Source organism: Oryctolagus cuniculus, chromosome 7 (assembly GCF_964237555.1).
Source record: "Oryctolagus cuniculus chromosome 7, mOryCun1.1, whole genome shotgun sequence".
NCBI lineage: Eukaryota > Metazoa > Chordata > Mammalia > Lagomorpha > Leporidae > Oryctolagus > Oryctolagus cuniculus.
The window spans coordinates 106177020-106202110 of NC_091438.1; the positions used below are offsets into that span (position 1 = coordinate 106177020).

At 41.7% G+C, this 25091-nt stretch overlaps 1 protein-coding gene across 8 annotated transcripts in view; it reads right to left on the reverse strand.

Annotated features, from left to right (window-relative positions):
- Positions 1 to 10498: 10498 nt before the first annotated feature.
- Positions 10499 to 25091, reverse strand: part of PDE4B (phosphodiesterase 4B) — a 678720-nt gene continuing 664127 nt past the window's right edge. For all 8 annotated transcript variants that reach the window (XM_017346216.3, XM_051857656.2, XM_008265102.4 and 5 more), the window contains 8 exons: positions 23429 to 23607; positions 22084 to 22182; positions 21777 to 21941; positions 18892 to 18991; positions 16774 to 16928; positions 16555 to 16677; positions 15674 to 15856; positions 10499 to 12804 (listed from right to left, as the gene is read on the reverse strand). In XM_017346216.3, coding sequence (XP_017201705.1) covers positions 12439 to 12804; positions 15674 to 15856; positions 16555 to 16677; positions 16774 to 16928; positions 18892 to 18991; positions 21777 to 21941; positions 22084 to 22182; positions 23429 to 23607 — 1370 coding nt within the window. In that variant the 3' untranslated portion in view covers positions 10499 to 12438. The remainder of the gene's footprint in view (positions 12805 to 15673; positions 15857 to 16554; positions 16678 to 16773; positions 16929 to 18891; positions 18992 to 21776; positions 21942 to 22083; positions 22183 to 23428; positions 23608 to 25091) is intronic.

Sequence of the window (25091 nt, forward strand, 5' to 3'; positions counted from 1 at the left end):
AAGGGCAAAAATCTGGGTCCATCATGGGACTCACTTCACTTGTTCTCTGTCTCTCAGGGATCACGCCCCCTCATTGACCAGTTTCTTCTATCTTGAAAACTATTGTATCATGCTTTGTCAGGTTTTGTTCTTTTAGTTACTTCAGGCAGAATGGCAAATCCAGTTCCTATTACTCCATACTGACTGGAAGTAGAAATATGATACTGTTTTCCAAATTGCAATCGTCCCAACCCCATTGCTGGAGTATGACTCAGAACCTGTGTTAATGCAGACACAGGATAGGCTGATGGCTACTCCTAGTTATAAAAGAGAGGACTGGATCTCTCTTCTCTTTTGTTGACCGCATACCAGTGGCAGCAGCCTAACCTGGGAGCTTGCAAAAAAAAAAAAAAAAAGGAGAATCTGTGGTAGGCATTTGGTGCAGAAGTTAAGACGCCACTTTGGATGCTCCCACCCATATCATCCCATTCCTGGGTTCAAGTCCTGACTCTGCTTCCAATCCAGCTTCCTTAATGTGTACTTTGGGAGAAGTAGGTGATCTCCCAAGTACTTGAATCCCCACCACCCATGTGGGAGACTGAATGGAGTTCCAGGCTCCAGGTTTTGCTATGATCTAGCTCTGGTGATTGCGAGCATCTGAGGAGTAAACAGAAAATGGAAGAACTCCCTCCACCCTGCAAGTAAAAACAAAAAATGCAGACTCTTGAGTGTCATACCAGATGAATGGACCGAGACAGCGCATTCTTTTAAAGACTTATTTATTTATTTATTCATTTGAGAGGCAGTTACAGATAGAGAGAGACAGACAGAAAACAGTCTTCCATCCACTGGTTCACTCCACAAAGCCACAGTGGCTGGAGCTGAGCCAAGCTGAAGCCAGGGGTCAGGAGCTTCTGGGTCTCCCACACGGGTGCAGAGCCGCAGGCATTTGAGCCATCTTCCAGGGCTTTCCCAGGCCAGCAGTCGGGAGCTGTGTTGGAAGTGAAGCAGCTGGGACATGAACTGACACCCATATGGGATGCTGGTGTCGCAGGTGGAGGCCTAACCTTCTAAGCCACAGCACTGGCTCCAAGACATTGCATTCTAACAAGCTCTTCAGGTGTTATGTATGTGCAATGTTGGTTAATTTCAAAGTTCCTTTTCAATTCTAAAGCTCTATGGTTTTCTAAGAGAGCAAAGTACATTGTGGAAAACTCATAGTATCTGACATAAATTTGTGGAGTAGGTTTGTCCTATGAACTGCTAAATCTAACAAAAGGAAGCATAAAAGAGCTAACAATGAATAAAAAAGACAACTACTTACCCCACTTAAATTTTTTTTTACAATTACTTGATTAAGTCTCTATAAATCTATGTATTTATTTTCCTTTTCACTATTCTATTCTAAGTCCATAAGGTGCTTAGCAAGTGTCAGGTAATTTTTTTTTTTTATTGACTGGCCAATAGATTTAGTGGTTAGAAAAATTATCAAGATTGGCATTTATATGGCTTTAGGAAGGATGATTTAAGGTGAGGCGCTGTGGTGCAGTGGGTTATACTGCTGCTTAGGGTGCCTGCAGCCCATACCAGAGTGCTGGCTCATGTTTAGCTCCTCTGGCTCCTCTGTTTCCAATCCTGCTTTCTGTCTAAAGTACCTGAGAGGCAGCAGATAATGACACAAGAGCTTGGGTCCCTGCCACCTACACAGAAGACATGGATTGAATTGTAGGCTCTTGACTTTGGCCTGGCCCAGCTGTTGTGGACATTTGGATAGTGAATCAGTGGATGGAAGATCTGTGTGCGTGTGGGGGTGGGGGGGTGGGGGGGTGGGTAGGTGTTCTACTTCCCTCTCATTCTGCTTTTCAAATACATACTTTTTAGAAAATAAGTAAAATTTAGATAGAAATCTCAAAAGAAAAAATAATTTGACGCAGAGGAGATGGCTCAGACGACTTAAGAAACATGAATATTCCAGGGAATTTGATCACAGAGGGTCTCAGAGAGTTCACTCAAGAATTCTACAAACGTAATTTGTAATTGAGGAAGTTACTAAGGGAACTGAAATTTCACGTAATTATAACCAGAGGAAGAGCTTGTTGTTGAGGAGGAAATAATAGGCAGCTTTGGAGAAAGTGAAAATGCCAGCTTCAAACTGATGATAGCCCAGTAGCCTGGAGCAGTGGCTTTACATCTGGAAAGAGTTTGTACATCTGGAAAGAATCTAGACTGTAGGGTCCCACAGATGTCTCATGAGTCTCTACTTTTCCAGTCTCCAGTGGAATGGTTAGAGTTACTTCCCTATTTTTCTCTGGACCCCAATTTTTTTCTTTAAAATGGAGTTGGTGGAGATAACTAGGAAGGTGATGGTGGTGGTGAGGTTGCTATAGGAGCTGGTGTAGCTGGTGGAGTCTTTGTGGTAGCCACATTCAGCAATGCCTGGGCATGGATGATATAAAGCCCATAAAGTGTGATGCACCTGACCAGTATTCTGGATTTTAGGAAGGAAATGAGAAAAACTTTTATGAGTGTACAAAAGTGCTCTACCAAGATCTCAGGTTGTAAAATAACAGGCATAAAAATGAAAATAAGAGAAGCAACTTTCTCAGAATGAATACATGGCCATGAAAGAAGAGTCAAATATGCCACTTGATGGACATTAATATGTGCTTAGTGAAAACCGAGAATAAGCCAGATGAGAAATTGCTAAGTACAATAAAGAGAGCACTCAAAGTTCTGTTGGAAACCAAGCCAGACAACAAACACACACACACACACACACACACAAACACAAACACAATCAAAGTCAGGAGAGTCTAACAGTTTGGGCGAATAGTGTAAAGGGACACAATGCAGATAACTCTTTCTTCCCATCTTCACTTTCCCAGCGAGAAACTGCGTTTTAACAAGCTCTTCAGGTGTTATGTGTGTGCATTCACATGCTACAGAAGGGGAGAACAAGTGGTCACCATGCTATGAAGGGGAGAAAAACATTGAAGAATAATAACTCCCAATGTCCAATCGCCCATCTCACGCTTGAATTTTCCCTTTTGTATCTGTCCTAGGAAGGCAGAGTATCCATGAAGAACCACTTCCTGCAACTGAGGGTTTACCATGTCTTTTTTTTAAAGATTTTTTTTATTCATTTATTTGAGATGTAGTGTTATAGACAGTGAGAGGCAGAGACAGAGAGAAAGGTCTTCCTTCCGTTGGTTCACTCCCCAGATGGCCGCAACAGCCGAAGTTATGCCAATCTGAAGCCAGGAGCCAGGTGCTTCCTCCCGGTCTCCCATGCGAGTGCAGGAGCCCAAGCACTTGGGCCATCCTCCACTGTTTTTCAGGCCACAGCAGAGAGCTGGATTGGAAGAGGAGCAGCCGGGACTAGATCCAGAACCATATGGGATGCTGGTGCTGCAGACGGAGGATTAACCTACTGCACCACGGCGCAGGCCCCTTACCATGTCTTAAATTATTTCATTTTAAAATTTATTTTGAAAAATTTTAGTTGTACATGCTTATGGGTTACAGTGCAATAATTCAGCACAAGTTTTCTAAGAGTAATGGCCCATCAGGTTAGCTCCAATTGCCACCTCCTTAAATATTTGATAAAAATTTTTTGATTAACACTTAGTAACTCACAAGGTATACTACTTGAATCTGAATAATTACTATTTCCATCTCATTGTCACTACTTAATGTCTGGAGCCTTTGTGTTCATCTCTTCCATTTACTCATAAAATATATCTATTTTTAGACAAAAACATCAGTCAGAGAATCCACTGTGTCTTATTTCTGAGTCCAAACAAACCATTCCACAGCTTTGTGGGCCTGGGTCTCATCCTTAGTGTCAATGAGAACAAGCTGAATTACTTTTCACACAAAAATTCTTGGTGTGTTTGAAGTTGATATCATTTCCTCTGCCAAGTTGAGTTATCACATCTTCAGTTCCAACACTCTAGTTTTTCTTTTTTTTTTTTTTTAAGATTTATTTATTATTTGAAAGAGTTACAGAGAAAGAGAAGGGAAGGCAGAGAGAGAGAGAGAGAGGAAGAGAGAGAGAGAGAGGGAGAGAGAGAGAAAGAAAGAGGTCTTCCATCCACTGGTTCACTCCCCAATTGGCCACATCGGCAGGAGCTCTGCTGATCCGAAGCCAGGAGCCAGGAGCTTCTTCCAGGTCTCCCACGTGGGTGCAGGGGCCCAAGGACTTGGGCCATCCTTCATCACTTTCCCAGGCCATAGCAGAGAGCTGGATCGGAAGTGGAGCAGCTGGGTCTCGAATCAGTGCCCATAAGGGATGCCGGCACTGCAGGTGGCGGCTTTACCCACTACTCCACAGCACCAGCCCTTGTACTCTAGTTTTTCTCCAACAATTAGATGTTTGAGTCCTTTTAGCATCCTCTGAGGTTGTTTTAACTTGATTTTAACTAAGTACTCCTATTAGTTGAAGAAACATGTGTGAGAAAAGGTGAAGTTTCTTTCTTTAAAAAAAATATATCAAATATCAGAAGAAAGATTTCCTTCAACTTCTCTCTAATGAGTGAAATAAGTCTACTTACCTCTGTTCCCCTCCTCTTGCACTGTGTTGGCGAGAATAACCTTTCTTCCAAGCGTGGTTTCTCCACTGATGCCTTGGGTCGCATTCTTTCTGCCATCCCAGGCACCATTGTCAGTGATCTCCTCTCCCTCCTGAATTTTCCACTGCCTCCTCTTGTCAGGATACTTTCCATTTTCATTAAAACTATGTAAGTCTCCCTCATACTTTAAAAGACAAATTTGTTTACCTCTCATTCTCCCCTAGGTACCACTTGATCTTAATCTTCCTCATATAACTGAGGTTTTTATCTGTTTGTACTGTGTTCATTTTTTCGCCTGCCTTGTGTCTTTACTTACTGCAAATCAGCTACTGGGCCATCACTCCACCACACATGTTCCAAGTTCACCAGTGAGATCCGTATTTCTCAATAAAATGGCTATTTCCCTCCCCTTATACCTTGCCCCTTTTTGTTAGTACTCCATCTCTAAGGATTTAATATCATGGCTACTTCCTTCCTAAGACATTCTCTTCCATTAAGTACTTGATTCTCTTGGTAAACTTCCAATTGCTTTAGTTTTCCTTTTCAATCTCCTATAGAGGCCTCACCTTTCTGAATCTCTCACGCTCTTCCCTGAGGACATCTTACGGCTTCAGAAGCCTTACCTGTTATCTACAAGCTACACTATGATCTTGTCTCCTCATTGTAGTTCCAGACTGACGTCCTGAGCTGACTACTTCCCATGCACTTGGATGTCACAGACACCCAAAAGTCCATGCCTGCAAACTGAAATCCCGCCAACTAACACCTCCCTGGTGGTTCTTCCATTTTATTCCCAAGAAAACAATTTCACCACCTTTCTAATCACATACAGCAAACACCTGAGATTTATTGTTGAGCCTTTTCTTCCACCTTCTTCTTTAATATACTCTCTCAACCAAGGTCATTAAATGCAAGGCCTAAAGAACTGTCTGCATCCATAGCTCTATCCTCACAGCTCCACTTTAGTCTTGACAACTGCACTAGGCTGCTTTCTTCTCTCCTTCAGTCCTTATTGTCGGCATAGTATAGTTTCCAAAATGGAAGTCTGATCATATCATTTCCTTACGTAAAATTTTGGTGGATTCCCATGTGTTTAAGGAAGAGCAAACTTCTTTTAATAACCCCCTGGATCCTAAGGGACCTGGCCTGTGCCACCTCACCAGCATCATTTCTTACTCCTCTGTACCACAAGTTTCACCGATCTTTTCACTTCCTCCTAGACGCTCTGCAGCCTCCTACTACAGGGCTTTGGTACAAGTTGTTTTTGTCAAAAAAAAAAAAAAAAATCTTCTCTCCCCTTTTCCTTACAAACTGGCCAAGGCGATTTCTTATCTTTATTCTTACATAGCTGAGTTTCTACTCTTTGGAGAACTTGTATTAGTTCCTAATAATACATTCACTTTAAAACATTTTTTAACATTTGTCTCCCCAACTGCAGCTGTATTTCATGAAGATTTTTCTCTGCACATTTCTGTATCTGCAGTGTTCAGTAGAGTCCCTGGCACAAGGTACTCAGTAAGAATTTTTGAACTGAATGAATGTATGAATGAGTCTTGAAAATAATCTCTCATGTTCCTCACTCTTCACATGCTCTTCCTTCCACTTGGAATACAGGTCTTCCTGCCTTTCCTCTCCTGATCCCTTGGGTGTGTTGACCTCTTCCCACTCCTCCTTGAAGATTCAATCTTATCCTCCTATGATAAATGCTCTCTGGTTACCTCCCATTTTTGCATTTTTCATGTGTACCTCTACTTTAGCACTTTAAAAATATTGTTGAATTTTTTATTTGCACATATTTTCCTAGATCCTTCAAAGCATAAGAAACAGAGACAGTGCCTCAGCATGGGAGACCAGGAGGAAGCACCTGGCTCCTGGCTTCAGATCGGCGCAGCACCAGCTGTAGCAGACATTTGGGGGGTGAACCAATGGAAAAAGGAAGATCTTTCTCTCTGTCTCTCTCTCTCTCTCACTGTCTAACTCTGCCTGTCAAAAAATAAATAAAAAAAATTAAAATAAAAAAAGAACAGTCCTTAAAAAATTTAGGTACTAATTGGGAATCAGAAAATGATATCCCAAAATGAAGACCTCAGAAGCAAAGTTTCTCTCTGAGCTCTTGCTACACTCCCAGGTCTTCTTCATTCTCCCCTGAGGTGAGCCATAAGAGATGTTAGAAGAGTAAGACGTTTAGGACATCTGGGCACAAGATTTCCCAAAACACTGGAAGGGATTGATACACGGTTTTGGTTCATAATTGTCAATCTTTGAGAAATCAGAGTGAAAAAAAAAAAAAAAAAGGCCAGAAATCTGATTGTGTGTGTTAGACAAATACAGTCCACTCTTCAGAAAGACAGAGTCTAGAAATACAGATTTTCAAGTAAAACATCAATTGCATGAAAATTTCTAGAATAAATTCTAAGCATTTGGTTTGTAGGCCTTTTGAGAGGGAAGTAACTAGCATGAGTTCTCTCAGGACAAGTCAGACTACCATAGTCTTCGTTAGTTGAGGGTTAATAAATTTTATGCAGGAGAGAAAGGCTTCAGACACAATATGTGCACATTTCTGAAAAGATTTTGATCCCTTTTTTCCTGATGTATTTTTGGTCAAGTTGTCCTAAATGACGGTATACACAAGTGAATACTCTAATTAAATCAGCAACCTTGCCAGTGAGACATTAACTAAGATCAATTCTGATCTGAAAGATGACTGGTGGCTTAACATTTCTGTATCCCTTGTCTTGGCCTTGGCATGGGAAATAGTTTCACTAAATATAAATTAAAATATAAAATACATTATTGTCAATGATGGAGATCACAAATGCTTGTGGTGGGGCATAGCAATGAATTGCCAGAATCAAAATTTAAAATGATTTTTCAGTTTAAAGTGATAGATTGGGGCCGACGCTGTGGCATGGTGGATAAAGCCACTGCCTGCAGTGCCAAATTCCCTATGGGCACCAGTTCGAGTCTCGACTGCTCCACTTCTGATCCAGCTCTCTGCTATGGCCTGAGAAATCAGTAAAAGATGGCCCAAGTCTTTGGGTCCCTGCACCCCTGTGGGAGACCCAGAAGGGTCTCCAAGCTCCTGGCTTCGTATTGGCGCGGCTCTTATATTGCAACCAGTTGTGGAGTGAACCAGCAAATGGAAGACCTCTCTTTCTCTCTCTGTATAACTCTGAATTTCAAATAAATAAATAAATATTTTTTAAAAAACAAAGTGATAGATTAAAACCAATACTATGAAGATTTTCCATGTACATAGAATCCCAGTTAATCATCATAGTAGTGGATTAGTATTATTAACTTACTCTGATTTATTGTATACATGGAATGTGACAGACTCTTTGTATGAGTTATCTCACTTAGTTTTTCTAAATAATCCTCTGATATGGCTGTCATTTCTCCATAAACTCAGAATCAAACCAGTGCCTTCTGTAAGGTCACAAAGATAGTTCTGGAGCTGAGATCTAAAAATAGGTCAATCTTATGGGACTGGCATGGTCATGCAGCAGGTTAAGCTGCCTGCAATACAAGCATTCCGTATTGGAGTGTTGGATCAAGTCTTGGCTGCTCTGCTTCTGATCCAGTTCCTTGCTAATACATCTGGAAAGGTAGTAGAAATATCCCAAGTTCTTGGATCCCTGCCACTCATGTGGGAGACCAGTACAGAGTTCTTGGCTCATGGCTTCACCATGGACCAGCTCCAACTCTTGGCAGCCATTTTGAAAACTGAACCAGCAGGAGGATCTCTCTGTCTCTCTCTCTCTCTCTCTGTGTCTGTCTTTCCCTGTCTGTCTGTCACTCTGTCTTTCAAATAAATACATAAATCTTAAAAAAAAAGTCAATCTGACACCAAAACTGAAAACCCTCTTTCCTATACTTTGCCTTTTTTTTTTTTTTTTTAGCTAAAATGTATCAGAAAAGATTGATTTGGTACTTTCTGTCAGAAACTCAATTGCACAAGTGCAGAACGTATTGATTCAGTTTAACAGTTCATGTGAAAAAGTGTGAAGGGTTTTGTCTGTCTGTAAGCATCTACTGAATCATCCAGTTGAGTAACTGACATCCCCCCAAATGAACACAATCTTGGGCTATGGAATGGTGCCCAGAATAAGAAGGGCAAGAGTCACAGTGTGCCCTACCATGGATGAATGTGATATTTGGATATCACAGGAGAAGCAGTGTCAATTTGAGCACACCAAAATATTTGGACCAGAATGGTGTACATAGTCATATAAAAATTATTGAAGAAGCTACAATATTCAAAATGAGCTACCACTAGCTATATGTAATATAGTCCTGTAAATGTATACAATTAACCACACACTATCTAAATATTTTATAGTTTTTATTATTTGTATTTTTTCCATTTATTTGAAAGACCTGAGAGACAGATACACATCTTCTATCTGTTGGTTCACTTCCTGAATGCCTGATATGGCCAGGGCTGTGACAAGCTGAAGCCTGGAGCTCAGAACTCAATCCAGTTCTCCCTCCCAGCATGCACATTAGCAGGAAGCTAGATGGGAAGTTGAGGTGGACTTGAACCCAAGCATTCCAATATGGAATGCAGGCACCTCAAGTGGCTTCCTGACAATTTTAATTCATTTCATTCTCACAATAATCTTACAATGTAGGTACTGTCATTATTAGCTTTATCTTATAAATGAGGAGACACAGAAAAGTCATATAAGCTTTCTCAAGGTCACAAAGTCAAAAACTTGAGAAATGTGGGTTCTATCTTCAATTGGAAAAGGAGATTAGAAAAAGAATTATATGCTTGAAGTTACGGCAAAAAAGATAAGTTTATTTTGATGCAAACTAATTTTGATTTCTTTAAATTCCCACAGCTAAAAAGGTGGCAGGAAAAAGTCTGGGACACAAGCCCAGCCAGGAGATGGACATATTTTGCAAATAATTTAAATGGAGAGGGTTTTTCTGGGATTCTTAGTTCAAGAAGCATCACTGGGCACTGTTATTGCTTAAGACCAGCCCAGTGCTTGTTGGAGAGGAATAGAAAGATTAAAAGAGGAAACAGACAAAAATCATTGACTTTTCTCGGAAGGGTTCACTGTTGAGCGGGGAGATAGATCTGAGGACAAATCATTTCAATGGAGTGAGAGAAATTGAGAGGTAAATGGCATAGAACCTATGTTCTTCCTGTTAAGTAGTTTTACTGTCATCAACATGGGTGGCAGGAGACCAAGCACTTGGGGCCACCATCTTCAACTACTTTTCCCAGCCCATTAGCAGGGAGCTAGATAGGAAGTGAAGCATCCAAGACTTTAACCAGCACTCCTATGGGATGCCTGTGTTGCAGGTGGTGGCTTAACCTGCCGCACCGCAACACCGGTCTCGGGATACATTTATTTAAATACAGACTTTAAGATTCCAACGGAGCATTTGTGTACTTCACCTGTGATATTTAAACAGTTCAGTCCAGAAAGAAGAGCACAACCACATGATCCCAGGCACGGCACAGATCATTGAGAAGACCATGCGGTCCCCTTGTGCTCTCTGGATGGTGGTGAGAGTTCTTTGGAGTTGAGATTCTTCATGTGTCGTGAGTCAACAAGGCTACCTGAGTAAATCTCCCTTGTGCTTTATGAGCCTGTGATTCACTTTTCTAAAGGACTCAGCCAAGTTGAGGATTCCTTTTATTTATCTGGTAGATTAAACACTTCACATTCTTAAAGAGGTAGGAGGAAATGGTTCAAGGTGAACAAAGTGGTTTTGTTTGTTTCCCTTCACCAACCGCTTTCCTGCACCATTGAGCTGAGTGAACCGTTGCTAAGAAAGAAGTGAAACATTCTAAGCTTGGGGGGACTTTTGGACACGGATTCTGAAAGTTCAGCTGCGTAATGTTGGCCAGCAGAGTGGTCGGCTGGGGTAAGAGAGACGAGAAGAAGAGATCAGAACCAACCATGAAATAATCGGGCCTACAAATCAAATCTAATCTAATCATGCGTTTGTTTATTCACTTCATATAAAAGTCTCTTAAGAATGCATTTGCGCACAATATATAATAATATTATAACATACACTGTGAGAAACGCTTGAGAAAATAAAATGTCCACCTGAAACAACGCAGCGTTCATAGACACACAAACCCATTGGTCATGCCCACTTGTGCCACTTTCTTCAACTACTGAGTCACAATGCTGAACTGAAGCCTGGAACGTATTTTACAAACTGAAACTGACACCAGGAAGAGGCCTAACAAGTGTTACCAGAAGAAGCTTCACATTTGCGTAAGATACTACATCAGTTCACATTTTGTTATAAAAATTCACATTGTTTTATTGTTTTCTTTTGTAATGAATGGGAACATGACATCCCTGCACAATGGCAGGCAGGAGGCTAGCTCTTCAAAGTCAGTAGTTTGTGAACACGCGGAAGAATCATCTGTGAGCAAATGTAGTGTTGCTTTTGGAACCGAAGTCACAATTAGAGTAGAACCCAGTTAGAACCCAACTCACGCGTATACAGATTTGGATAGAACATGGGTATAAACTACATCCCATTGCCCACTATCCCTATCAAACTATACAAAAGTAAAAGCTCAGTATAAACCATTTAGTATCTAATGTGAGAATCCTGTTTGCAAAACCGGTTCATAAAGGGCTTGGTGCATTATTAACAACTCAGACAGGGAAAAGGCAGACTCTCTGAACAAAAGCCCCAGGTCGTGACTGCCGCGGGGGCCATACGTCGCTCTGAAGCAGTGCTTGGGTTATATAATACACAATACAAAATCTTACAAGAAAAAGTCGCAACTCTTAGGCAGAGTTTTCTACACAAATTTAACACCACCATTGGCAGGCAATGTTAGATATATAAATTAATAACTTACAAAACATTACATTATATACATTAAGTAATAAATACATGGTTATAAACAGGAATGGAGGTGTTAGTGCAGAAGGCAGTGCAAGAGAAAGACGGCAGCATTAAGTTGAAAACAGCATCATTGGGTGAAGAGAGGAGGGCGGGGGCCGGGGGACCATGCAACTCGCAGTGGCACAAAGGGTCCAGGACAGAATAGGACACACTGCCTTAGTGAGCTGAGTTTGATACAGATGGTCATGGTGTACAATACAACTACCCCTTCCTACCCCCTAGTTTGCTCAACTTTATTCTGTTTACAGCAAAACAGTGAAACTCTAGACGAGAAGAAATACTGTTAGAAGCAGGCAAACAGAGATAAGTATAAGGGCAACTGGTGGAGCTGGATTGGACAACAGGGCAAGGAAGTAGAATGTGGTTAGAAGTGTATACTCTCTGTCTGTTTGCAAGCAACTGTAGTAAAGTGAAAGATATTGCCCAAGAAAGAAGGAAGACCGTGTCTTTTCCTTTTATTTTTCCTCCCCAGAAACAGCCAAAAAAAAGATTATGTCAACTTTGAATGCTTATCTGTGTAGAAGTTGCTACTAAACTCTAGATATTCAACAGGCATTTAAAGACGTGAAAATGTTTTACAAAAAAGGCACACAGGTTGGCAGACAAAGGGACAGGGGAGCAGATTTACCAATGAAGTTATTAGTAAGTTCACTCACTAGCAGGGACAGGTTCCTGAAACTTAGTGCGGAAAAAAATCTCTCAGTTTTGTGTCTTCCATTTTCAAGCCATTTAGTTGTGATCGAAACTGGCCTCCACTACCACATAAAGCTTCAGCTTTCTACCACGCTTGCAAGCTAGGCAAGTCAAGTGTGGGATTTCCTGAGCTGCTATTTGCTTCATGACCTTGCATTCTGGCTCCAAACTCAAGTAACTGGAAAGGCCAGGTGGCCCTTGTCCTGTGCAGGCCTCGGCCCCCATGGCAGGCTGACCCTGCCACATAGCTGGCATGCTTGTCAAAGGTGGAATGTCCATCTCCACGGGGAGAGGGAGATTATGTGTCAACTGGGGACTTGTCTTCTGTCGCAATGCTCACGTCAGTCTCTCCCAGCAAATCCCTATTTTCTGGATCGATCACACAAAGTGTCTTTGTGCTGCTGAAGTAGCTGTGGCCCTCGGCCTCCTTTTCAGGTCCTTCAGAATCCTCCTCTTCGAGAGTCAGTTCAAACTGAAACTTCTCCATGAGACCCTGACAGTCTCTGTTCCCCTCGTCCAGCGGCGGGGAGGGACTCTGGGGTATCATGCTCTGATACCAGTTCCTGTTATCTTCTAATGTATCCAGAATGTCCTGCGCATCAGGCTGCACCAGATCTGCCCAGGTCTCCCATAGTGGATGGACAATGTAGTCAATGAACCCAACCTGGAGAAAAAGAAGAGGATTCATCTGTTATGGTGATGAGCCCTTGAACACCACACAAGCTTTCCTGGTCTCTCCTGCAAACGGAGGGCAATAACAAAGCCAGGAAGATCTATCACAATAACGGATTCCACGATTTGAGCACTTTTTGGTATGGCTGGTCCTACACTGGATGCAGTATATGAATTATCCCTCTAAATCCTGCTAAGTAAGTATCGGTATCTGTCCTTTGCAAAGGAGGACACTAAGACTCACTGAGATTAAATATCTTGTTAGAGCTCATGTAATTAATACGTGGTGGAGCTAGGACTTAGCGTAGCCAGGGTCTGAATCCAGAGCCTGTGTTTGTCTCACTACAACAGATTGCTTTTCCTCTGACTTGTGCCAGGTTCAGGAGGCTGGATGGAAGCCTGGCTGGGAAGGACTTTTCACTGCTTGCATTCTCTGAGTCATCCTCTGAAGAAGGAAGCCCCAGGTCTAAGGGAGTCTGACTCAACATTCTTTCCCTGATACCTTTAAACGATGCCGCTGTGCCAAAATGATGGGGAGCTGGCCCCTGACTACTATGGGATTTCTCAAGCTCCGTGGGATGCTTTTGGCTCGTAGCAGAGTTCAATAAAACACTTGAAAATCCTTCATACCCCTAAACAAACAAAGATCCCCTCTGTGAACACGTCTACAATTGTTTTGGATGTATAGAACACACAGTCATTTCCATCAGGAGAAAGAAGGGCGAATGAAAACAATTAAGCAGTTCCTCTTGCTGTGTTCCTGTGAATAAATACGAGGCTTATGGCTCTGTTATGGTTTACACAGGGGCTATGCATCCTGCATGAGCTAGCTCTGTGGCCTTATGCTGACCTCCACATTGTCGGACAAACAGGAAACACTGGGGGAAGGGCAGGTAGAAAGAAAGAATAGGCACTCATTGAATGAGGGAATGGAATTCCCCTGTCATGGTCTAGGGAACCAGAGAGAGGCTGCATTAGGATTCAAAAGGAGATGAGCAAGGCCACCCACGGGACATTGTATAGCTGTCTTTCCACGCTGGAAACTGCCCTTTATTATCATTCTGGTAGTTGGCCAGTTACTTAATGCATCTAAACTGTATCATATGCAAAGGCCTTTGTCATATGAGGCTTTTTCGTATACATTCTTCACCCTGGTGCTTTCCTGCACTTAACAAATAAGATTCACACCAAAGTCAGGGCATCTCTAATCTGCATCGGTTATGAGAAATTAAGTGTGGATGACTCAGATATTTCTCTTGCTTCTACCTACTCCCTTTTCCTCCTGTTTCCTTCTTTAAATGTGTTTAATGGATTTTAGAGACTGTTTTCAAGGTGTTTTCCAGGGGCCTGAAATAAGCTCAAGGCAAGGGAGAAAATTGAATAAGCTGAGCACAGTGCAGTCATTTCCTTTCTTCCTTTGCTTTGCTCCTGCTGAAAAATGTTTAGGGCTTTTTGAAAGGTAGCTGCTAAGTTGTTTCCTTCCTAGATCAGGGGATAAAAGAGCTCCACAGATTGTAAGAGCACCTAGTGGAGACTCATCAGGCAGTGTTCAACAGGGCCCATCTGTAGGAAACACCAGAGGGAAGATGGTGTCATGGCAACAGGGAGCCCCATCCATAACAGTGGGGAGTGAAGAGCTCTCGATGGAGGACAGCGGGGTCACCGAGACGTGTATCCAGAAGACAGCTTCTTCACCTGATACACTGGGAAAACAGCTGCTTTATCTATCTCATAAGGCTGTGTGGAGGTCCGAATGGGATGATGTATAGAAAAATGTGACGAAAGACAAAAGAGCATCAAATAAATGTAAAACATCACTGTTGCGAGTGAAAGAGTCTGATTCCTCTTTATTTATTTGCTCCAATTTAGGCTTCAGAATCTTGGAGTTGGCCCTGATTAACTGAATGTTCTCTTGCATTTTATGATGTACTTTAGAGTACCTTCACTGATTTTAATTGGTTTTCTCAAAGAAAGCAATAAAATAATAATTACAAAGGAACTATACAGTGATATTAGAAGTATATGTAAATGCGGGGTTTGTAGACAGTGGGGAAAGGGAATCCACACTACCAAAAGCATTCCTGATGTTTCTGTGATAAAGACTATGGACAAGCCCAAGAACTATTCTCAATCACAGCCACCTGCTAAATCCATGTGTTGCCTGAAGGAAATGACAGTCCCATGAGCCGTGAAGGCTTTGTAGGGACACCTACACTTTCTAGTGCTCCATACTCTTCAGCTATTGATGTTTGGGGCATTTCTACCCTCTTTTTCTTTAGAGTTTTGTCTTCCATATGCAGCACATGAGAACTTGTAGCTTTGGACACAACCGGAAAATATCAACATGTTCCAAAATGTGTAGGTGCATCTTGGAAGGGAACATTGGACAATGCTTTGACTATGAGACTACCTCTGGGAATGGCAGCAGAGTATTGATTATGAAGAGGCAGCAAGAACAACATGCTGGAAGTCAGGGTGAGGAGTAGAGCTCCTGGGGAAGACAGAGCAGGAAGAAATCTGAACGGATGCATGGGAGGAGAGCAGCATTCAGGCCAATCCCATGGACTGCTAGGTCACAGGCAGTTACCAAATTGTTGGAGGGTATACAGTCTAAATTTCGATGGGTTTCTAAAGATGACTGTCCCTACCATGTGAAATTGAGCATAATGGAGCAGGGAAATTCGTCATGAGTATAATGGAACAAAGTAGATAACTGCTTCATTATCATCATATTCATATCCGCGTCTATCTCTCCATCTATCATTTACGTATCTTCTGTTAAGGGAAAGGAAATAGCTAGAACCCTCCAGTTCTACAACCAGCAGAGCTCACAAAAGCTTTGAAAATCTCGTATTAGATACCTGAGACTTTTCCACAGAAGCTGTGTGCTTATCACACATCGGGCTGATCTCCATTCCCCTCTCCCGCTCTTTGTCTCCCTGCTGGAAAAATTCCTCCATGATGCGGTCGGTCCATTGTCGATACAGCTCCAAGGACTTGGTGGGGTTGCTCAGGTCTGCACAGTGTACCATGTTGCGAAGGACCTGCAACCAAGTTTAAGAAACCTCACTAAAGTAGGTGCACGTACTGCCAGAACATCTTCTCCTCATTCTAGTGTGCTCAGTGTCAAAACCCAAGAATGTTTTAGTTGAATAATAATTTCAGTGTGTGCACCAAGAAATGCAATCTTGCAATGGTGTCGACCAGGGTTTCTTATTTACCATTACACGGTCCCAAAGGCAAAACTATATGTCTTCTCAGGCTGACAGTTATCGAATTTAAAAACTGAAAGGGACATAAGAGGTCAGATGCTGCTATCGTTTCCTTTCCTCAGTTTGGAAAGAATGCAAAAAATCACTCAAACTAGATGTCTTCATATTTTCCACTTGTGGAAAGAGGAGACCATCTGATGATAATTTGTACAACCCAAAACAGACCTAAAAGCTTCTAGTCTATGGGATTTGTATCCAAACACAAGTTTTTGGGACCAACAGTCACGTATGTCCTATTACAAATAGATCTTGCAATTTATTTTTAGAAGTAAGAAATTCAATAAATAGGGTTATGTTTTTCCTCATAAATTCGAGGACAAACTTGAATGTTCACTTTCCTTAGCTTGTTCTTAAAATAGTCCCTAATATGTAGTAGCTATCTAGGACACACAACTAAGCTGAATTTATGTTTCTTTTCCTTTTCTAGTTGTTATTTGAATTGCTTTGGCTTTCCCTTTCAAATTAAATACCTGTATACGATCAGTATAGTTGTCCAAGAGAAGAACACCTGAACTTGTAACTTTCTTGGTTTCCACCATCGTCTTTAGGTCTGCCAGCAAGCTCATATGTTTGGACATATCAGTTGCTAATACCTTGGATAGAAAGGAAAAAAAAACTCTCTTAATAAATTCACTCTACCAGAGAGAATGGGTAAATGTAAGTGGGGAATGTAGAAGCTGAATTCCTACCATGTCGATAACCATTTTCCTGAGTGTCTGACGCTGTTTCTTGGTGAGATTCTGGAAGATGTCACAATGTTCTTCTTGCAGTAGTTTGAAACCCACGGCAAGGTGATGGTTTTCCAACACAGATTCATCATTGTACATCAAAGCAAGCTCTGAATCTAACACACAAGGAAAAATGATGACTGAATACAAAGGGATACAATCCAAACACTGGCAATACCTCAACATGGCATCAGATCTAGCTCTCCCCAAATTATTGCAAGAACCACCATCCACATGTCATTTCCTCCTAGAGAAGTGTCCCTCTATGAATACAATTAGTTTCTAGCAAAAAAATTCTTCTAGTGGATATTGGAGCACAAACTTACTTTTTGATTAAAATTAACTATCTCTAAAATTCATTTTTTTTTCATTCTACACCACAGAAAAAGAATTTGACATCAGGAAAGGACACTTCTGAGCAGTTAAAAGGTATTTGTTTAAATTTCAGTTTGTGATTTCCTTTATATTGTAACATACTATGTTTTGGAAAAGGCTAAAATATCACTAAACTTTATCAAATATATTAAGATTTACAAACCACACTCATTTTGCCACCTTCTACCTCTGGCAAATCTGGCTTTCGAATTTTTAGAGAAGATAATATGTTGGTTTGAAATTTCATTTTACCTAAATAACACAGCTTTTTGGAGCTTCCCATAAATATGATAGCCAAACTGTTTTTTTAGAATAACTCAGATATTGAATTTTCTGTCTTCTTGGTTCTCTACACCAAAAATTACAATGTCTGGATACAGCCTCTAGCCTTCTTTTTACCCAAAAGAATCACAGAATCTTCAGTTACACAAAACTCTGCACTTGGGAGTATGATCACCAAAGTTAGGCAACCACTTTTTCTCTTCGTCAAGAATAAGAAGCAGTGATGGTGATGTGTTTGCTAATTGCAGGTTCTGCCCCTCATCGGTCATTTATTTAACAGTGGGCTTTCAGGAACATCCTCAGGAAGGGCGGAAGGCTCCATGAAGTCATTTGAGGACTCCTAGCCTGTTCACACTGTGATCAAGGGCACAGATCCAAAAGCAGGCTTTATATGTTGCAATGCTTCAAGTGACTATAGCAAAAAAGACCATTTTTTTTCCTGTGGCATATATATATATGGATAGATTCATGGCTCCACACTATGACAACTGGTATAACCAAAGGAGACAAGCAACTACTCAAAGCTTTCATTCTTTCAATAGAAGTATGAGATTAAAAAAAGGAGGGCACCCTACACCTAGATTACTCAGATAGTTTCATGGTAAAAATGTCATGATGAGGACTGATGACTCTTTCATTGCAAGTAGCTCAAACCTCATTTCTATTAAAACGTCAGCACTTGATGTCAGTCATGACCACAGCATGATAACCAGTATTCTCAGAAGAAAAAGTACTCAGATTTTAAGCTCCTAGAGATAGTGCATTATCTGAGAGAACAGGCGAGTTCTCCTTAGCATAGAAACCAAACAGTGTGAGCACGACAAAACCTCTGAATTTTATTTGGAATCCTAAGGACAGACCAAGTCTAAAGGTCACAGGAGTCACCCTCTACGCTACAGACCATCCAGCAACAAACCTATGCCGTTGGAAGAGAGTGTGAAGAACTGTTTATGATTCTGCCTTCTGACCTGTGGAAACCTATTTCAGTGCATTCGGGGAATTGTTGGGAGGCTGCCATGCTCCGATCCCACATTTGTGTCTGTTTCCTCAGCAGAGAAGGACACGCGTAGGTTACTCTGCTCTGTGTGAGAGCCCTGCATCATACTGAAAGTCATTATCACATTATTACCAAGGCCTTCCTTGTCTTTACTGGATAATTCCACATCTGTTATTCTTCCCTTACACATTGTATTTTACAAACTTGGAGTACTTTTTATGGCTCTCCTATGACCCTCTCCAGGTTTTCCATGGAGCTCAAACATTGTGCTGCCAGACTGGACATGGTATCCAGGAAAGACCTGACCCGTCTGAGTGGAATGGAAGATTACCTCATTATTACCCTTGTTATTATCCATAACGAAAACTTTGGGAGGAATAAAGTATAGTGAATCATACAATTATCTGTACTAGTGGTGAACTCACTTGTGTTGATGAGGAACTGGTTGGAGACTCCAGGATGATCAACGTCATGGATGGCGGCTGCAAAAATGGCAGCCAGAATCTCCAAATCTGTGAACACAGCCTGTGGAGCCAAGGGAGCACAGTTAGGTCCACCTCCAATTGCCCTAGCCTGGTTATTCAACTTCATTTCAAAGTACCTCATTTCATTCTTGGTAAGGGTATTGTTGACTTATAACACACCTCAGTATGGTAAGTTAATTAAATGTAGATTCTGTTCCTTATCATAAAGTCTCTGATGTGCTGGAGATGATGGCTCTAGCTCATCCCCACATCAACCCTGTAGGCTGAGGCTTGGAAAACATCAGCACAGTGTTTGCGGTGTGTGCAAACACCTGATGTTTGCTTCTTGAAGGAGTGGTATAACAGCACGGTACTTATGTTCAAGCACATACAAGTTGAAAAAGCAAGTCAGACTGGCTCTGATATAACAACCTCCATACGCTTTCAGGCTGAGTAACTTAGATTAAAAAGGCCAAATTCCAGATTCATAAGATAAGTAATAAATTATTTCCCAAAGTTAACTTTATAGTTTGGTCACAAACTTTAATATGTTCAAGAATTCACTCATCCAACACGTATTCACTAAATGTTTACTATGGGCAACATTTGAGAACATCCCTAAGTGTAGCTAAGGCCTTGCTGCTCAACTCTTTCAGGTTAATATCATGATAACGTCTCCGCCCACAGGCATGCATAATGACTGAAATGATCTAGTATTATTAGGCATATATTGCTGCAGATTCTGGGGCTGAAATGTCTTTCCTGATTCTCTGTGACTATTTAAGTCTTTGGCCCTTCAAACGCCCATTACATTTCCACCTGTCCCATCAGGACCTATCCTAGCACTAAAGGACACGTTGAAATCTCTCTTCTTTAAGTTTGTAGCAGGGGCCAATGCTGTGGCGTAGTGGGCTGAGCATCTGCCTGCGGTGCTGGCATCCCATGTGAGCACTGGTTCGAGTACTGGCTGCTCCACTTCTGATCTAGCTCTGTGCTATGGCCTGGGAAAGCAGTAGAAGATGGCCCAAGTGCTTGGGATCCTACACCCATTGTGAGACCTAGAAGCTCCAGGCTCCTGGCTTTGGATGGACCCAGTCCTGGTCATTGCAGCCATTTGGGGAATGAACCAACAGATGGAAGACCTTTCTCTCTGTCTCTCACTCTTTGTGTCTGTAACTCTATCTCACAAATAAATAAATAAACTCTTAAAAAAAAAAAAAAACTTTGTAGCGCTCATAGCCAATTTCTGGCCACACAGTAGGTATCTTATCATTACTAGCAGGTCATTGATAAACACTATTTCCCCACTCTGTGATATTTATCAAACACCTTTAGATTTATCTCACTCTCTCAAGTCTTCTTGGGTTTACTTTCTTAGAAAATATGCAAGAGTTAGCTGGCGCCGTGGCTCAAAAGGCTAATCCTCCGCCTTGTGGCGCCGGCACACCGGGTTCTAGTCCCGGTCGGGGCGCCGGATTCTGTCCCGGTTGCCCCTCTTCCAGGCCAGCTCTCTGCTGTGGGCAGGGAGTGCAGTGGAGGATGGCCCAAGTGCTTGGGCCCTGCACCCCATGGGAGACCAGGAGAAGCACCTGGCTCCTGGCTTCAGATAAGCGTGGTGCGCCGGCCGCAGCGCGCCGGCTGCGGAGGCCATTGGAGGGTGAACCAAAAAAAGCAAGGGTTGAGGACAGTGTAACTTTCTTCTCTTCCAGATTGGGGCTGGATAGGATATGGCCAGTCACTTCTCAGAGTAGGGCAGCATATTTCAGATGTACCTGGGGCCACCATTTCCATCTGTCCAGGAAGATCATAGCCTGCTGGGCATGTTTTTGATTACACGTGTGAAGGAAGGAGTCAAGGCCACCTTCTCAAATCATACCTGGTAAGATGGAACACTGCCCTCGTTCCTTGCTTAACCATTACTAATTCCTCTGTTCTTCTAGAATTTAGTTACTTTTTCTTCACCCCACACAGTTTTACGAAATTCTTAGGAGAACAAGCCAATGGATACTTATTCTTTTTTTTTTTTTTTTTTTTGACAGATAGAGATAGACAGTGAGAGAGAGAGAGAGAGAAAGGTCTTCCTTCCATTGGTTCACCCCCAAAATGGCTGCTACAGCAGGCACTGCGCCGATCCAAAGGCAGGAGCCAGGTGCTTCCTCCTGGTCTCCCATGTGGGTGCAGGGCTCAAGCACTTGGGCCATCCTCCACTGCCTTCCCGGGCCACAGTATAGAGTTGGACTGGAAGAGGGGCAACCGGGATGAGAACCTGGTGCCCATATGGGATGCTGGCATTGCAGGTGGAGGATCAGCCAAGTGAGCCACGGCAGTGGCCCCTGGATACTTATTCTTAATAGGAACTTTATTTAACAGTTCTATTACATTCCTGTCATTCCCTCTTCAGTGCCTGGAATGGTGTTGGGTGATTCAGACCAATCCATTTGAAACACAATGTAGCCCCTTACTGGGATTACGAAGAGTAAGCATGGTCCCTGCACTGAGGATTTTGTTAATTGCTTGATAATTAAATAGTTTTCAATTGGGGAGTGAACCAACAGAAGGAAGACCTTTCTCTCTGTCTCTCTCTCTCTCTCTCTCTGTCTATAACTCTACCTGTCAAATAAAAAAATTAGTTTTCAATGTAAGGGATGTTAAGAAAATGTTTCCCTGATGAAGGCAAAGCAAGATGAAATCCATTTTTATAAATAATCCAATTTATGGACGCTGTACTAAAAAGCACCAGTTAAAGGATTCAAGCTCACCCAGTTATACTATTTTTGTAAATATATATTGAATTCCATTTTTCAAAGAGCATGGACAGATATGCAAAATAGATCATAACTACTCACATCTAATGCTGGTGTAGAAAGAAGAACATGGGTTGACTGGGCCACATCAGCAGCATGGAGACTGTTATGGTATGCCACATCAGAGTGGTAGTGGTCTTCCAAAGTCATCATGTAGGTCACAAATGTGTCAGATGAGATTTTGAATGTCTTTAAGAGGTCCCTTTCCTGTGTAGTCAAAAGGATTAGGACATAAATAAGTGGATGTTGAAACATGGAAGAAGTTTAAATCAAAAAGGTGAACTGGGATGAGAAAAAATCATGAAGAAACACATAACTGGATGATCGACATTCAATACTGTTTACTTACTTGGAATATAGCATACATGATGCATGTTAGGGGCCTATTGTGTGAATATCCAGCCACATTGAAGATGTTCAAGCCCCATTTATTCAGGTCTTCCAGTTCCTGCAATCGAATTTAGAGAAATTTAAGAATGAGGACGATTTTGTTAGCAAACCTCATTTTTTAAACATTAACTTTTTGGACAATGGCTGCCTACGTCTGGAATTTCTATCTACAGTGCTCTAATCGCATGACAGTCTGAAAATGGAATAGTCCAGGAGGTTGGGTATCCTCTTCACAACTACAGGTCTCTGTACATTTATTGATTTATAAATGCAGTTGCTGACCTTGCCATGCATCAATCCTTAACCAATGTTGTTTTCAAAGCCTCAAGTTCATAGAGATCTTTCCGGTCCCATTGTTCTATCTCTCCCTCACAGCTCACTGGCCCATTAGTAGCTGTCAGAAAACAGTCTCATGGAAACTCCTCTGCCCTTTGTTTATTATCACTAAGAGTAGGTTAAGGAGCCACTGCTGCCACAGCATGCAGAACTCAACCGAAATATAATGTAAAAGGCCATGAAGAAGGCCAGCCATGAATTATACCCCAGGACTCCCTCACCACAGGTAGACCTGGAAGAAGCTTCATTCAGACCTGTGTTTGGGGATTATTCCAAGGCTATCTGACTTAGGGGACAATTTATCCCATTCTGAGTAACTTCCCAGATTATGGGATCCAGGCTCTCCCACAGAGGATTGGCGTAGCATTTTGTCAAGTTCATTCCAGTGACAGCTTTCAGAAGTTGTCACTGAATGTTCACTTGCTCATGTAAGCTCATTTCATATCCCCACAGGCTGAGAGGATCTCAGTAGTGCCTTTGTAGAGCTGCTTAGAGGAGGAGTGAATTTTTTCGATGCCTTCTTCCACTGCTGGGATCCAGGCTCCACAGTCAGTGCTGTCAGTGTCTCTTCATTTCTGCTCTAGCCCTACCACTCACTGCAGATTTTCCCATTGGTCTTTGGCATACTGTCCCAACACATGTCCTCTGGGATAATACAGAGCTACTACTGGCCTTCCCTTGAACTTCCTCAGTGTCCCTTCAGAAGGATTCTTTATTCATGAGAAATTGCCCTTTACAGAACCCAACTCAGGACAGAAAGCAAAACAACAAACACACAAGCAAAAAACTAACATGGGAAAAGGCTATTCAGTGAGGTGTCCCAGCAAGGTACAAAGGTGCTTCATCAGCTTCCTTATAAAATTTAATAACAAAGCAAAGACAATCCTGACTATCTGCTAAATGGTAGATGGGCATACGCTTACTGTGAGGCAGAGTGCTACATGCACACACACCCAGCGCATACACACCTTGGCCAGGTGATCTTCATTTTCTGTGTTGACTCCAAAGCGTGAGATGCTTGTATTGTTTAAGCTGGAACTATGCATCAGCTTCTTCACTCCACTTATCTGTGTCATGAGCTGCTGCTTTTTCTTTTTCTCCCGATCTTTCTGGGTGGGAGATGGGATCTCCACATCATTCTGCTTATCTGCAACAGATAAAGGAATATGTTTTTCAGCACATATGTGTCAATGGGAATCCCCGGCAATATTCAAAACCGCTCTACCATCTGGAATGAGTTTGGGATCTTACAAAGGACTCTCTTAGTAGGATCATACAGGATCTCCAGGGCAGTCTTGTACTGGTGCGGGAAAATCTGGGCATTCGGTGCTCCATGTTATTCTTAGGCAAACTGAGGCTTTTATTTTTTTCAAGCAGTAGCAGTGATAGAACTCAAGCCCAATTATGTTGTCTTCAGTGTAATTTAGGAGAGTTACACTGATACATTTTCAAAGTGGAGCATACATATTTCCATGTATATTTATAATTAACGTGAGTAATTTGTATGCTTGTATAATTGAAAACCTCCACTAGTGAAAACTGTGTTAATAAAAACAGGTTCATGTTCTGTTCATTTTGTTATATTTTCATTTATTTTTTAATTTAAAAAATCCATATGACTTTAGCTGGATTCAGTTAAATGGGCAGTATATATATTAGAAAATTAAGTGTTCATAATGTTCAAATATTTACTGAAAGCCATGGCTTATTACCATATGAGGTTTATAATTTTAGTTTTATTCCATATCTGTGTCTATTAATTCTACTAATAATAGATCTATTATTTGTAACAGGAATTATACTTATGCACATATTAATGTTTATTAAAATATTTGTGATCATCTCACTTAATATTTTTACACTTGATCTTAGCCGAAAGGCCGAAAAACAATCATGTAATATTTTTAAAGTTATGTTACAAACATGTGAATAGCAGAGGTAGGATTAGTGAAAAACAAGGGTCTGTCTGCTTATAAAAGCTCTTGTCTTTACATTATGCTGTTTAAAATATCAGCAATCAAATATTCTAGTTCACCCCATGGGAGATGCGGGAATTTCTGAAAAATGCCTTAACTCTTTCAGGCCACACGGATGCTGGTGTGTCCACAGAGGCAGTGAGTCACTGAATTGCTTAACTGCTGCTCTATTGAACTAAATGACACCCTGTGGCTGAAAGAGTTAAGGCAGCTTTCAAAAGTGCCTCCATTTATCTCTGCTTGTTACTGTGAAGATCAGTAGAAAGAGGACTTCTCCCTTTGAAAGAAATGACATGCTTCTAGATGGCACGCTGGGATCTAGACCGTTTGCCTCCGGAGCCTTGCAGATGATGGCCTGGTCACGTGTTCTCCCCATGGACCTCTGCCTGTCCCAGCCCCCTGAGGACACATCATCAAATCAAAGCAAGCCCAGTGAGACAGTACCAGTGTAATTACACCTCACCACTTGGCTGGCTGTAGGGCTGTCACACGGGTGTTCTCCAGCCTGAATATCCCAGGATATTCTGCCCCAAAACTCCTACTCATAGCCTATGGCTTTTTCTTTGCAAAGATTGTTAGGGATCATCTCAGAAAGTTTAGTGGTTTCCAACTCAGTCTGACATCAGAAGAACCCAGGAAGCTTTGGAAAAACACA